The sequence below is a fragment of the Heterodontus francisci genome, chromosome 2, assembly GCF_036365525.1.
Source record: "Heterodontus francisci isolate sHetFra1 chromosome 2, sHetFra1.hap1, whole genome shotgun sequence".
In the NCBI taxonomy this organism is placed as follows: domain Eukaryota; kingdom Metazoa; phylum Chordata; class Chondrichthyes; order Heterodontiformes; family Heterodontidae; genus Heterodontus; species Heterodontus francisci.
The window spans coordinates 93,304,036-93,317,987 of NC_090372.1; the positions used below are offsets into that span (position 1 = coordinate 93,304,036).

The 13,952-nt window shown below is 43.8% G+C and overlaps 1 protein-coding gene across 4 annotated transcripts in view; it reads left to right on the top strand.

Annotated features, from left to right (window-relative positions):
• Window positions 1-13,911, top strand: part of hycc1 (hyccin PI4KA lipid kinase complex subunit 1) — a 109,058-nt gene extending 95,147 nt beyond the window's left edge. For 3 of the 4 annotated variants that reach the window (XM_068008859.1, XM_068008861.1, XM_068008860.1), the window contains one exon: window positions 12,514-13,911. In XM_068008859.1, coding sequence (XP_067864960.1) covers window positions 12,514-12,986 — 473 coding nt within the window. In that variant the 3' untranslated portion in view covers window positions 12,987-13,911. Of the gene's footprint in view, window positions 1-37; window positions 325-12,513 lie in introns of all 4 variants that reach the window. The other variant, XM_068008862.1, reaches the window with a different exon arrangement.
• The last annotated feature ends 41 nt before the right edge of the window (window positions 13,912-13,952 follow it).

Consider the following 13,952-nt stretch of genomic DNA (forward strand, 5'->3'; position numbering starts at 1 on the left):
TTTCAGCCATTATACATCTTGTCATCTTCAATCCTAGATTTATGTACCAACCATACTGACTCAGTCGAATCTCACAAGCTTCCTTTATCAGACTCTAATGTGACAATTGTGCAAGAAGATAAACATGATAATGGGGAGAGAAGCAAAACACAAACAGAGAATGATGCTCAGCATTATCAGGGTATACAAGAACCAGCTTCAGATCCTAAGACAGATGACAAAGAAATCAAGAGACAGAAATCTCTGAGGAAAAAGATGGAGGATGGAGTACATGCCTCTAGCAGAGTCTAGTACTAGCTGAGTGCTCTATGCTAGCACCCAAAGGTATCTGGGAGTTGGGGGTTAAGAACTGCATATTACTATATTCTGGAAATCCAAAAAGGGATTCTTGAATTGATGCTAAATGCAATGTAAAATAATCATCTTGATATGCCAACTGTGCATGATCCACAATTCTGGCTCTTCACGTAAAAATTGCATGTATCAAAAAACTGCACTGATAACTTGTCGAATAGAAATTTTATTTAAAATGAATGCACGCAGAGCTGTTACTACTCAAAATAGATACTTAAAAGCTGTTGAGTGACCCTCATTAACCTATTGATGATTCTTGAATAGAATTGCTCACAAAATGAAAGTCTGTGCCAACCACCTAAAAACAATAATCTCGTGCATTCTAAAACTGGAAATTAACAACTAACCATTTGCACAAAAATGTACTGCATCCTTCTCGATGGGAAATATATAACAGCTAATGCAACTCTGTCTAGCTAAATTTACACTACAAATATTTCGACAATTAAATGTTATCTTTTTATCAAATGCCACATAATAAATTTATAGCTAAGGCAACACAAACTTGAACTTGAATAATTCAATAGAATTGCTGATTGGAGTGTTCAGAATTCTCTACCAATACTCTGACCAGTACCTATTCCTGTCCCATAAAATGCATTTCTCTGCCTAAACTGATATGCCATTATAGGAATCCAGGCTCATGACTTCAATTAAAGTCTTTCCTTTCATTATCAGCTGTATACTTAGAAAAATTATATGGGTTAGTTCATTGTATGTGTAGAAGTAGAAATCAAATGTTCATGGCTAAAAATTTACATTTCAGTTAAGTCTATAATAGAGCATCAGTAATAGAAAATCTCGGGAATTGGGAAAGCACAATGTTATGAGAATGTCAATCATTGAATGAAGTAAAAATTGTAGCTCATTATGATCACAGTCTATGGGATTGCATAGCCATTAAATTTACCTTTGACATAGATGGACAGTTTCTATCTACGATAGTGTAATGATGCTCCTTTATGTGAAATAAATACCATTTTTGAGTAGATGCAATCACATAAAACCATACAAACTCGCTTCACATTTGCAAAAAGTGAACATGCCTGACTCAAAACTCAAGAAAAAGATTTGCACTTATAGCTCAGAAATCCTTTGTGCCTTATGTATGAGTCATTACTTTGAATTGCAATGACTATTTTCATATAGTCAAATGTGGCTACCATTTTGGATGTAAGGTCCTCCAATAGTGAGGTAAATGACTTGTTAACTTGGTGTTATTTCTGCTCCGATGAAGCTAGAATTCCTTGTTTAAGTAATGCCATTGGATTCTTAAACTCCACCTGAAATACTAAAATAGCAGGTAGTTTAACATTTCATCAAAGGAATAGCACTCCTAATGAAGCAGCATTTGCTCATAATTGTATTCGAATATCTGCCTGGAATTACGTACTTAGCTCCACAAACTTCTGACTCAAAGATGCGTGCTACCGATTAAGCCAAGCTGGCTTGCTGGATTTTGCCGATGCTGTTTTGATACTGAAATCAATTAAATTACCTTGGACCATATTCAGGATCCTTTCACCTTTACTGTATTACACTCCAGTAAGAGAAAAAGTACGAAAGTAGCGATTCTCTTGTTCTCCTATTCCAATAAAAAGATTGTTATAACCTAAGTTTTCATCTTGCCATTTAAGGTGAGTTTTTCATCATGGAATTTAGATAACTATTGTAAGTTTTCCATTTTTGTTCCTTTCTGTTCAATGGCATTGGTTTTAGTTATGATGTGTGACAGCAAAAGCTAACTTAGGAGGGCAATGCAAGATTGATCAAATACTTTTTGACATTGAAGTGCAAATGCATTTTGTTTACCACATACTACTACAGAACTTTCAATTGTGCTTTTAACGTTGTTGCATTCAGCACACTTTCCTACAATCCTTACTTTCACTCAGCTAACAGTAACCGTTTTAGCACTTGCTCACACTGCTGAAAGATGATTAGTTATCATTTAAACTTTGACCGTTATATATGTTTTAATGTCTGTTTTATTCTTTGTTTGCATCCTGGCTGTATTACAGGGCAAGATTTTACTGGCTCCTGGGTGGCGGACGAGGGGATGGGTGGGGGGGGAGGAATTTTTGGAGCCACATCAGGAGGGTTTCCCGATGCAGTCCTGCCACTGGGCCATTTTACCAGCAACAGGAATGGCAGTGGCTCTGATGCCCACCAACCAGTGGTAGGTCATCAACTTAGCCAATTTAAAGGCCCAATTGCGGGCCATCTTTATGGGCCCTGGGGTGGAGCAGCTGCCCGCCACATGGGAAGGCTGTCCGCTTCACGGAGGCAGCCTCTGATCAGCTGCCCAGGAGTGGCGGGGGAGGCAGGGGCTATCACATCCGGAGGCTCCATGGCTCAAGGAGGGGACTCTGGCAGCAAAGGCCAACCTTCTGGCCCTGACACCACCACTGTAGGGGTTTCCCCCTGGGGCCGGCCTGCCTGCCTGGTCCTGGCAGAGAAGAAAAATTTCTAACTTCCCTGCAAGAGCGCATCAAAATGGTGGCATCCTCTTGTTCTTGCAGCCTCAACAGCGGCCATCTTTTTAGTGGCGCTGCAGAGCTGCCAGCCCTCTGGGCCAGCATCGTGCAGTGGGCCTGGCAATGGCCAATTAAGAGGCAGCAGCTGGGAAGATTGCCACAATCCTGCTAACCACCTGTGTGGGCTTGAGACCCGCATATGGTCCAGACAACAGGACTTAACCCCTACCAAGAAAACCCCGGAGACCGTTTTCATTCACTGCAACGCCCAAATCTGTAAGTCAGCTGCCTTAATTATTATATTAATTTGACTGCAAGCACTGAGTTAAACCCGTGTACATGGGATTGCTGGTTTTTATAAATAGAGGCATAGAGTATAAAAACAAGAAAGTAATGATGAAACTTTATAAAACACTGGTTCCGTCTCATCTGGAGTGTTGTCTAATTCTGGTTGCCGCACTTTAAGATGGATGTGAAGGCTTTAAAGAGAGTCTAGAAAAGATTTACAAGAATGGTTCCAGGAATGAGGGACTTCAGTTACATGGATAGATTGGAGAGGCTGGAGTTCTCCTCCATAGAGAAGAGAAGTTAGAGAATAGGTTTGTTAGAGCTGCTCAAAATCATGAGGGCTCTAGACCAGTTAGATGGAGAAGAACCATTCCCATTAGCAGAAGGGTCGAGAACCAGAGGACACACATTTAAGGTGATTGGCAAAAGAACCAAAAGCGGCATGAGGAAAATCATTTTTACGCAGCAAGTGATTAGGATCTGGGTAAATGCCTTTGTTGTGGCTATCAAAGGGAATTGGATAAGCAAGCACCTGAAAAGGAAAGCAGTTGCAGGGCTTCTGGGGAAGGTCTGGGGAGTAGGACCAACTAAATTGCTCTTACGGAGGACTGGCATGGACGCAACAGGCCAAATGACCCTCTTCTGCGCCATAACCATTCTATGATGCAATTGCCCATCCTTAATGTATTAGATCAATAAAACAATTTAAAGAAAATTGAGTGTAAATCTTATTGTTTGTATCTTAGCTTAGTTGGATATTGCACATATCTTGTTTCAGTATATCGTAATGGATTTGTACAATTACATAAAGCTTTTTTCCAAGCTAAAGGAAGTAAGTGCATGCAGAGGAAATGCTGATATAAAGTACTCAACCCAATAGCCACACCACCTCCCAACCCCAGGGCCTAGCCCCGTGTGATTAAAGGTGAAATTCAAAGAGTGGCCTACCTCAGAATTCTTTTACACCTAGTTTTGAAACTAGGTATGAAAAGCAAATTGTGTGAAACTACCATCTAAAGTTTGGTCCACATCTCTTGCAATTAATGCAGGCTATAATCAGGTCACCATCAATCTTGAGCTGTACAACAAATTGTGTTCGCATACAACTGAAGCTGCTTTTCAGCTGCACATAAATGCCAGTATAGCTGACCTACTGTGCTACGTTAATGTGCTAGCATAACTAGAGCTAATAGAGAAAAATACTTTGCTGTAGCTGTTTCATGTGATATTGATATGCTTTTGTGTATAATTTTAAAACTTGCAGTTTAATTTTTTTTATTTAAGCTCACTTAAGGAACATAGCACACCTACCCATTCAACTTGAATCCAATATTACTTAACGCTTTCTTGTGAAGACCTTTTCATTCCAGCATTAATGTGGTGTTTTGAAACTCTTGATTTACTGTGCCACAGAGAAATAGCAGGGATTCGAAACACAGAATTGTTACAGTGCAGAAGGAAGCCATACGGTCTATCGTGTCCACACCAGCTCTCCAAAAGAGCAGTTCGCTCGATTCCATTCTCCTGCCTTCTCCCTATAACCCTGCTCATTCTTCCTGTTCATATAAGAGTCTAATTCCCTTTTTAATGCTTCAGTGGAACCTGCCTCCACCTCACATCTCAGACAGTGCATTCCAGACCTTAACCACTCTACATGAAAAAGTATTTCCTCATGTCACTTTTGCTTCTCTTAGCAAATACATTAAATCTGCGCCCCCTCGTTCTCAATCCTTTCACAAGTGAGAACAGTTTCTCTCTACCTACTCTGTCCATACCCCTCATGATTTTGAATACCTCTATCAAATCACCTCTCAGCCTTTTCTTCTCCAAGGAAAACAGTCCTAACTTCTCCAATCTATCTTCATAACTGAAGTTCCTCATCCCTGGAACCATTTTCTTGAACCTCCTCTGCACTCTCTCCAATGCCGTTACGTAGTTTCTAAAGTGCGGCGCCGAGAACTAGACGCAATACTCCAGCTGAGGCCAAACACGTGTCTTATACAAGTTCAACTTAAATTCATTGCTCTTGTACTCTATGCCCTTATTAATAAAGCCCAGAATACTGTATGCTTTATTAACTGCTTTCAACCTGTTCTTGTACCTTCGATGACTTATGTACATATACACCCAGGTCCCTCTGCTCCTGCACCCCTTTTAGAATTGTGCCTTTTATTTTATGTTGTCTCTGCATGTTCTTCCTACCAAAATGAATCCCTTCACATTTCTCTGCATTGAACTTCATCTGCCATCTGTCTGCCCATTCCACCAACTTGTCTATGTCCTTTTGGAGTTCAACACTATCCTGCTCACAATTCATAATGCTTCCAAGTTTCGTATTATCTGCAAACTTTGAACTTGTGCCTTGCACACCAAGGTCTAGGTCATTAATATATATCAGGAAAAGCAAGGGTTCCAAAACCGACCCCTGGGGAACTCCACTACAAACTTTCCTCCAGCCCGAAAAACATCCATTAACCACTACTCTTTGTTTCCTGTCACTCAGCCAATTCCATATCCATGTTGCTACCATCCCTTTTATTCCATAAGCTATAATTTTGTTTGGCACTGTATCAAACGCCTTTTGAAAGTCCATGTACACCTCATCAACCCTCTCTGTTACCTCCTCAAAAAACTCCAAGTTAAACATGATTTTCCCTTAAGAAATCCATGCTGGCTTTCCTTAACTCACGTTTGTCCATGTGACTATTAATTTTGTCCTGAATTATTCTTGAAGTTTCCCCACCATCAAAGTTAAACTGACTGGCCTGTAGTTCCTGGGCTTATCTTTACACCTTTATTGAACAAGGGTGTAACGTTTGCAATTCTCCAGACCTCTGGTACCACCCTTGAGTCTAAGGAAGAATGAAAAAATATGGCCAGTGCCTCTGCCATTTCCACCCTCACTTCCCTTAGTATCCTTGGATGCATCTCATCTGGTCCTGGTGCTGCTTCCACTTTAAGTACAGACAGCCTATCTAATACTTCCTCTTTATCAATTTTAAACCCTTCTAATGTCTGAATTACCTTCTCTTTCACCAGTTCCTGTGTTGCATCATCTTCCTTGGTAAAGACAGATGCAAAATATTCATTTGATACTTCAGCTGTGCCCTCTGCCTCCATGTTTAAATCCACTTTATGGTCCCTAATTGGCCCCATTCCTCATTTTACCCTGTTTTACTATCTATATGTCTGTAGAAAACTTTGGGATTTCCTTTAATGCTAGCTGCCAGTCTTTTTCATGCTCTGTTTTTGCTTCTCTTATTTGCTTTTTGACTTCCCCTCTGGATCTTCTATATTCAACCTGGTTCTCAGTAGTATTTTCTACCTGGCATTTGTCATAAGTACACTTTTTCTTCTTTATCTTAATCTCTACCTCTTTTATCATCCAGGAAGTTGTGTATTAGTTTGCCCTACCTTTCCCCCTTTGAGGGAACATTCCTTGACTGTGCCCAAACTATTTCTCCTTTGAATTTAATACATTGTTCAGCTGCTGGTTTTCCTGCCAACTTTTGACTCCAATTTATTTGCCCCAGCTCCTTTCTTACCCCATTGAAGTTGACTTTCCCCCAGTTAATTATTCTTACTCTAGATTGTTCTTTGTCCTTTTACATAGTCAGCCTAAACCTTATGATGCAATGATCACTGTCCCCTAAATGCTCTCCTACTGATACTTGTTCCACTTGGCCCACCTCATTCCCAAGAACCAGGTCTAGCAGTGCCTCCTTTCTCATTGGACTAACAACATACTTCTGTGGAAAATTTTCCTGAACACACTCCAGGAACTCTTGCCCCTCACTGCCCTTTACACTACTACTATCCCAGTCTATAGATAAGTAAAGCCCCCATTATAACTACCCTATAATTTTTGCACCTCATTTGTAAGTTCATTGCAAGTTTGTACTTCCAGCCCTTCCCACTAGCTGGTGGCCTATAGACAACACTGATCATTGTAACTGCACCTTTTTTGTTCCTTGGCTCCAGCCATATTGATTCTGTCCTCGACCTGTCAGGGACATCCTTGTTCTCCGGCACTGTAATACCGCCATCCCTCCCCCTTTTTTTCCCTTTCCTGTCTTTCCTGGACACCTTGTATCCAGGAATATTTAACATCCAGTCCTGCTCTTCTTTGAGCCAGGTCTCTGTTATAGCCACAACGTCATATTTCCACATGGTAGTCTGTCTGTACCTCACCAATCTTATTAGCCACACTCACATACATGCACATTAACCCTGATTTTACACTTTATTACTTTCTCCTTTACTCTGACCTCACCTAATAACTTACTATTCCCTACTCTAGTGCTATCTATCTCACCCAGTATTCTGTGCATCTTGCTATTCCTCTCTGATATTTTCTCCTGTTTCCCACACCCCTGACAAGTTACCAGTTTTGCTTCCCTCCAATCTGAGCTCCCTCTCTGGTTCCCATCCCCCTGCCAACCTAGTTTAAACCCTCCCCAACAGCGCTAGCAAATTTCCCTGTGAGGATATTAGTCTCAGTCCTGCTAAGATGCAACCCATCCATATTGTGCAGGTCCCACCTGCCCCAGAACTGGTCCCAATGCCTCAGAAATCTGATGCCCTCCCTCCTACACCAGTTCTTGAGCTGTGTGTTCAATCTTCTTTTGGGCCTCCTTATCTCGAGAGACAATGGATACGCGCCTGGAGGTGGTCAGTGGTTTGTGAAGCAGCGCCTGGAGTGGCTATAAAGGCCAATTCTGGAGGGACAGGCTCTTCCACAGGTGCTGCAGAGAAATTTGTTTGTCGGGGCTGTTGCACAGTTGGCTCTCCCCTTGCGCCTCTGTCTTTTTTCCTGCCAACTACTAAGTCTCTTCGACTCGCCACACTTTAGCCCTGTCTTTATGGCTGCCCGCCAGCTCTGGCGAATGCTGGCAACTGACTCCCACGACTTGTGATCAATGTCACAGGATTTCATGTCGCGTTTGCAGACTTCTTTAAAGCGGAGACATGGACGGCCGGTGGGTCTGATACCAGTGGCGAGCTCGCTGTACAATGTGTCTTTGGGGATCCTGCCATCTTCCATGCGGCTCACATGGCCAAGCCATCTCAAGCGCCGCTGACTCAGTAGTGTGTACAAGCTGGGGATGTTGGCCGCCTCGAGGACTTCTATGTTGGAGATATGGTCCTGCCACCTGATGCCAAGTATTCTCCGGAGGCAGCGAAGAAGGAATGAATTGAGACGTCGCTCTTGGCTGACATATGTTGTCCAGGCCTCGCTGCCATAGAGCAAGGTACTGAGGACACAGGCCTGATACACTCGGACTTTTGTGTTCCGTGTCAGTGCGCCATTTTCCCACACTTTCTTGGCCAGTCTGGACATAGCAGTGGAAGCCTTTCCCATGCGCTTGTTGATTTCTGCATCTAGAGACAGGTTACTGGTGATAGTTGAGCCTAGGTAGGTGAACTCTTGAAACACTTCCAGAGCGTGGTCGCCAATATTGATGGATGGAGCATTTCTGACGTCCTGCCCCATGATGTTCGTTTTCTTGAGGCTGATGGTTAGGCCAAATTCATTGCAGGCACTGCAAACCTGTCGATGAGACTCTGCAGGCACTCTTCAGTGTGAGATGTTAAAGCAGCATCGTCAGCAAAGAGGAGTTCCCTGATGAGGACTTTCCGTACTTTGGACTTCGCTCTTAGACGGGCAAGGTTGAACAACCTGACCCCTGATCTTGTGTGGAGGAAAATTCCTTCTTCAGAGGACTTGAACGCATGTGAAAGCAGCAGGGAGAAGAAAATCCCAAAAAGTGTGGGTGCGAGAACACAGCCCTGTTTCACGCCACTCAGGATTGGAAAGGGCTCTGATGACGAGCCACCATGTTGAATTGTGCCTTTCATATTGTCATGGAATGAGGTGATGATACTTAGTAGCTTTGGTGGGCATCCGATCTTTTCTAGTAGTCTGAAGAGACCACGTCTGCTGACGAGGTCAAAGGCTTTGGTGAGATCAATGAAAGCAATGTAGAGGGGCATCTGTTCACGGCATTTCTCCTGTATCTGACGAAGGGAGAACAGCATGTCAACGGTTGACCTCTCTGCACGAAAGCCACACTGTGCCTCAGGGTAGACTCGCTCGGCCAGCTTCTGGAGCCTGTTCAGAGCGACTCGAGCAAAGACTTTCCCCACTATGCTGAGCAGGGAGATTCCACGGTAGTTGTTGCAGTCACCGCGGTCACCTTTGTTTTTATAGAGGGTGATGATATTGGCATCGTGCATGTCCTGGGGTACTGCTCCCTCGTCCCAGCACAGGCATAGCAGTTCATATAGTGCTGAGAGTACAGCAGGCTTGGCACTCTTGATTATTTCAGGGGTAATGCTGTCCTTCCCAGGGGCTTTTCCGCTGGCTAGAGAATCAATGGCATCACTGAGTTCTGATTTGGTTGGCTGTATGTCCTGCTCATCCATGACCTGGTAGAGGCTGGGCTGCATTGAGGGCAGTCTCAGTGACAGCATTCTCCCTGGAGTACAGTTCTAGGTAGTGCTCAACCCAGCGGTCCATTTGTTTGCGTTGGTCAGTGATTATGTCCCCTGATTTAGATTTGAGGGGGGCGATCTTCTTGATGGTTGGCCCAAGAGCTCTCTTCATGCCATCATACATTCCTCTGATGTTTCATGGTGTTGGGGGCCAGCTGAATATGACTGCATAGGTGTTGCCAGTAGTCGTTTGCGCAGCGCCTGGCTGTTCTTTGTGCAGTGCTTCTGGCTGCTTTAAGTGCTGCGGATGTTAAATCGCTGGGGGCTTTCTTGTAGTTCAACAGTGCAATGCGCTTAGCGGCTATGACAGGTTCCAGCTCTTCATTATGAGATTGAAACCAGTCTGCATTTCTCTTCGCACTTTTGCCGTAGGTGGTCAAAGCTGACTCATAGATGGCGTCTCAGCATCCCCTGTGGGAGTGTTTTGAAGGGCTGTTGCAAGTGAATTTAGAAATTTTTGTAACAGCTGTGGGTGAGAAATTCTGCTCGTGTTGAAGCGCGGGTGGCCCTTCTGCTTGGAATGATGCAACTTCTTTGGTCTGAGTCTAACCTTGCTGCACACCAGGGAGTGGTCGGTGTCGCAGTCCACACTGTGGAAGCTGCGTGTGATTTGAACACTGTTTAAGGCGGCTCGCCTTGTGACAATGAGTTCTAGCTGGTGCCAACGACGCGATCTTGGGTGCCTCCATGAAACCTGGTGACAGAGTTTAGTGTGAAAGAACGAGTTGGTGATGCAGAGGTTATGATAGGTACACAACTCAAGCAGTCTCTGCCCGTTCTCATTCATCCTTCCAATGCCATAGCGCCTAAGGCAGGAGGGCCATGAGTCATGGTCTGACCCTGGCATTAAAGTCCCCCAGTAGGAATAGGTGTTCGGTGTTGGGGATGCTGCTAATGATATGGAGTTGCTCGTAGAACTGGTCTTTAGCTTCAGGTGGAGAGCAGAGTGTTGGAGCATCGATGCTGAGTAGGTGTACTGGACCAGAGGTGGTGAGCAGTCGGATGGACAGTATGCGTTCCGAGCCATTTGAGGGAGGCTCTATCATGCTGAGCAAGGAGTTTCTGATGGTGAAGCCCACTCCATGCTGTCTTGGTTCTTCAGGATCCCTGCCCTGCCAGAAGAAGGTGTAGTCTTGCTCTGCTGGAGATCCACTTGCGTGGAGGCTCCTGAAGTGCTGCAATGTCCACATTGAGTCTACTGAGCTCGTTGTTAATGATGGCGGTCTTCCGAGAATCGTTGATTTGTGTAAGGTCTTCCGACAGGCCAGGACACGTAGTTCTGACATTCCAGCTTGCAAAGCGAAAGGCTGGTACCTTCTTTCCTTTTTTTGTGTTGTTTGGTGCGGTGTATCAGTCCACCTTTCGGGCAATGACCCTGAGCTCCGAGCACCCGTTGAAGCAGGTAGACTGTGGCGGGACAGAATCTTATTGACCGGGGGCTGCCTGGTTTGAGGCGGGCGGTAGCTGTCCAGTGAGGTGCAATAACCTCTCCCACCAGCAAAGGCAACCCGTGGCGCCCAGTTTCTACGCCAATTTATCTGGACTTATAACCCGTAACTGCTGCCTTCTGTGTTGTGTCAGTCGCTGTGAGGCAACTATGGAGTGACCTCTCCATGGTGCATGCCTGGGCAAGTTTATGGAGGTTGAGAGTTGCCCAGTCGTCAAAACCCCCCTCTCTGCCTTTCTGGTGGGGTCCAAAGGAGTGCAGGGCACGACGTTTGGTACCAGTACGGCTGCAGGAACTGCCGGAAACATGCCAAAGGTGACACATGACTGCCTACGGGGTTCCGCTCCGGATTATCTGTTGGGGTTTACTCCCTTAGCCTTGGTCTCTCCCGAGACGCCCACAAGGCAGTGGGGTTGTTCGGGTCCCTACACAGGTGTAGTATGGTGCCGGTGGGAGGAGGGGATGTGAGGTGGAGGGAGGGGGGTGCGAGGGTGAGCTGGGAAGGGGGATGGGGGGGGAAGATGGTGCGAGGGGGGGTGGGCTGGGACGGGGTTGTGGGGGGGGTGAGCTGAGAGGGTGGAGCAGGGAAGGGGACGGGGTGGGGGGGGGGGGGAAAGCGGGTGCAGGTAAAAAGGTCCCTAGTGCCCACCATCGACGTCCGGAAAGCTCATCCACGTCCTTCGGGAGGTGAAGCATCTTTTGGCAGATTTACAGATTTACTCAATTCTATTCCTATGCTCGCTCGCACATGGGACTGGAATAATCCTGAGATTACTGCTTTTGAAGTCCTGCTTTTGGGCTGTCGCTGTGGCAGTGTAAGAGGCCAGAGACCTTGTGGCTTCTCCAGGGAGGGAGAGAAAGCAGAAGAAATCCTCCAGAACTGCTGAATTGAAAGTGGTTTAAGAGACCTGCGAGAGAATAGTTTGCCTACTCGACCTCTCTTGGGGTTAGGGAAAAGATAAACTATCTTCTTTCTCGATTGTAGCTTGAGCACACCTACTAATTATCAAAACTGAACACAAGACATTGGCCTTGATTTTAACCTAAGCATCTCAGTGGGAATTGTTTGGGTTGGACATCCTATTTCATAGTTGTAGTCAAAATGAGGTGTAAAACAGGTGTGTGACCAGAATCTGCCCTATTCCTGCCTGGCAGATGAGATTGAAATTGGGGAAATTTCAACTAATGCGCATGATTTCCCTCCCACATTGACTATTCTGTTTAAGTAGCTCCAACAGTTACCTTATATCTTTCACATTTTCAGTTTGTCTTTGTAGGAATAGGTATGTTTTTAAGGCTATCTCCACCTGTAGAATGAGGAAACTTTTAATGTGTTAATTCTTCTCCCAGTTAAAAATGTAAACTTCTTATTGCTAGGAAGGGAAGTGAAGAGATTGGATCAATCCTGACCCAGTGAGGTTGGATCTTTTCATCTTTGTCTTCTTCTTCTAGAAGCAGCTGTTTTAAACGGTCAGGAGGATCTTATGGACATCTCTGAAGTGGATGAAGGATTTTGTTCCAAGGCTTCAAGCACAAACGTTATAATTGGTAGTACAAGCAACAAGACATCTGGGAAAAGTCAATGGAAATCATTAGGCAGCAAACCTGGCAGAGATAGAGAAATGGCAGATGAAACCTGTCGGGAACATCTTGCTCGTAAGCAGTCTCAAAGAGCTGTGAGTGAGAATCTAGAGCTTGTGTCCATGAAAAGACTGACTCTGACCAGCAGCCAGTCCCTACCCAAGCCAGGAAGCCACAGTCTGACTAACACTGCTACAACCCTCTTCAGTAAATCCTTTGAACAGGTTAGTGGTGTCTTTATTGGAAACAGTCCAGCCAGTGCTACAAGCAGGAATAAAGAAGAATCCAACCGATTTTCAGCTTGCAGCCTTCAGGATGACAGACTTGCGCTTATGTCTGATTGAGACCTTCAAGCTTCCATCACACAACACCAGAGCAACACTGCACTCCGAGTTTTAATGTTCGCCTCTCAACAGATATGTAATTTTGCAAGATGGACATTAAAGAAAAGTTTCTATTTTTTTGTAATTGATATAATTTGATTTTGTCAAATACACAGTTGTATTTTTACAGTGTTAAGTATGTGTAACGCTTCAACTTTTTTTTCATTGTGCCTGTAAAGTATTAATTGAAAAGGATGGTGCATAACTTTTAAGACTCCTTCATTAATGTGCATTCTTTTTTTATTCAAAGGCCATTTTTTGAAAATTAACTTTTATAATAGTGAATAACCTAGAACCTTTTCACTTGAAGAAATAGCCTTGGAATGCTACTCCCTGTTTTGACCTGTGTCTTGCTTTTTATATGTCTGAGAACATGTTATTTTGTTAAGTATTTCTACTACATTTAATGGAATTGTATTTTGAGGGGAAAAAATTGCTATAGTGTAAAAGCTTTGAGAGTGCAAGGTAATTATGTAAATGTAGATTTTGATATGAAGTTAGTTGAACGGGATTTTGTATCCACCTTTATAGTCATTTAAATTGTATGTAGAGTTGTGTGTGTGTGTGTATACACAATATGCATATACACATCTTTAATCTTTGGTCCCTTTTCAAAGACATTTTTTAAACAAAAGCTGCTTTACGACAGTAAACATAAGTGTTTCTAATTGTAAGATCTCCTTTCATTAACCATTACAGAAGTTACCAGTCAACCTTAATGTACCAGAAATTGAAAATGCTGACTTGTGGAACAAAGAGTAGACTGGTTGGGTTTTTGCAAAAATCAGTCCTATTACTGTGGTTCAAGCAGCTATTATAGCACTTTGGACTGAAATTCTCATTTTAATGTAACCTTTATAGACTATTAAACAGTTTATTTTTAAAATGTCAATTATTGTGAAGCTGATCTACAGTTTTAGAAGCAAC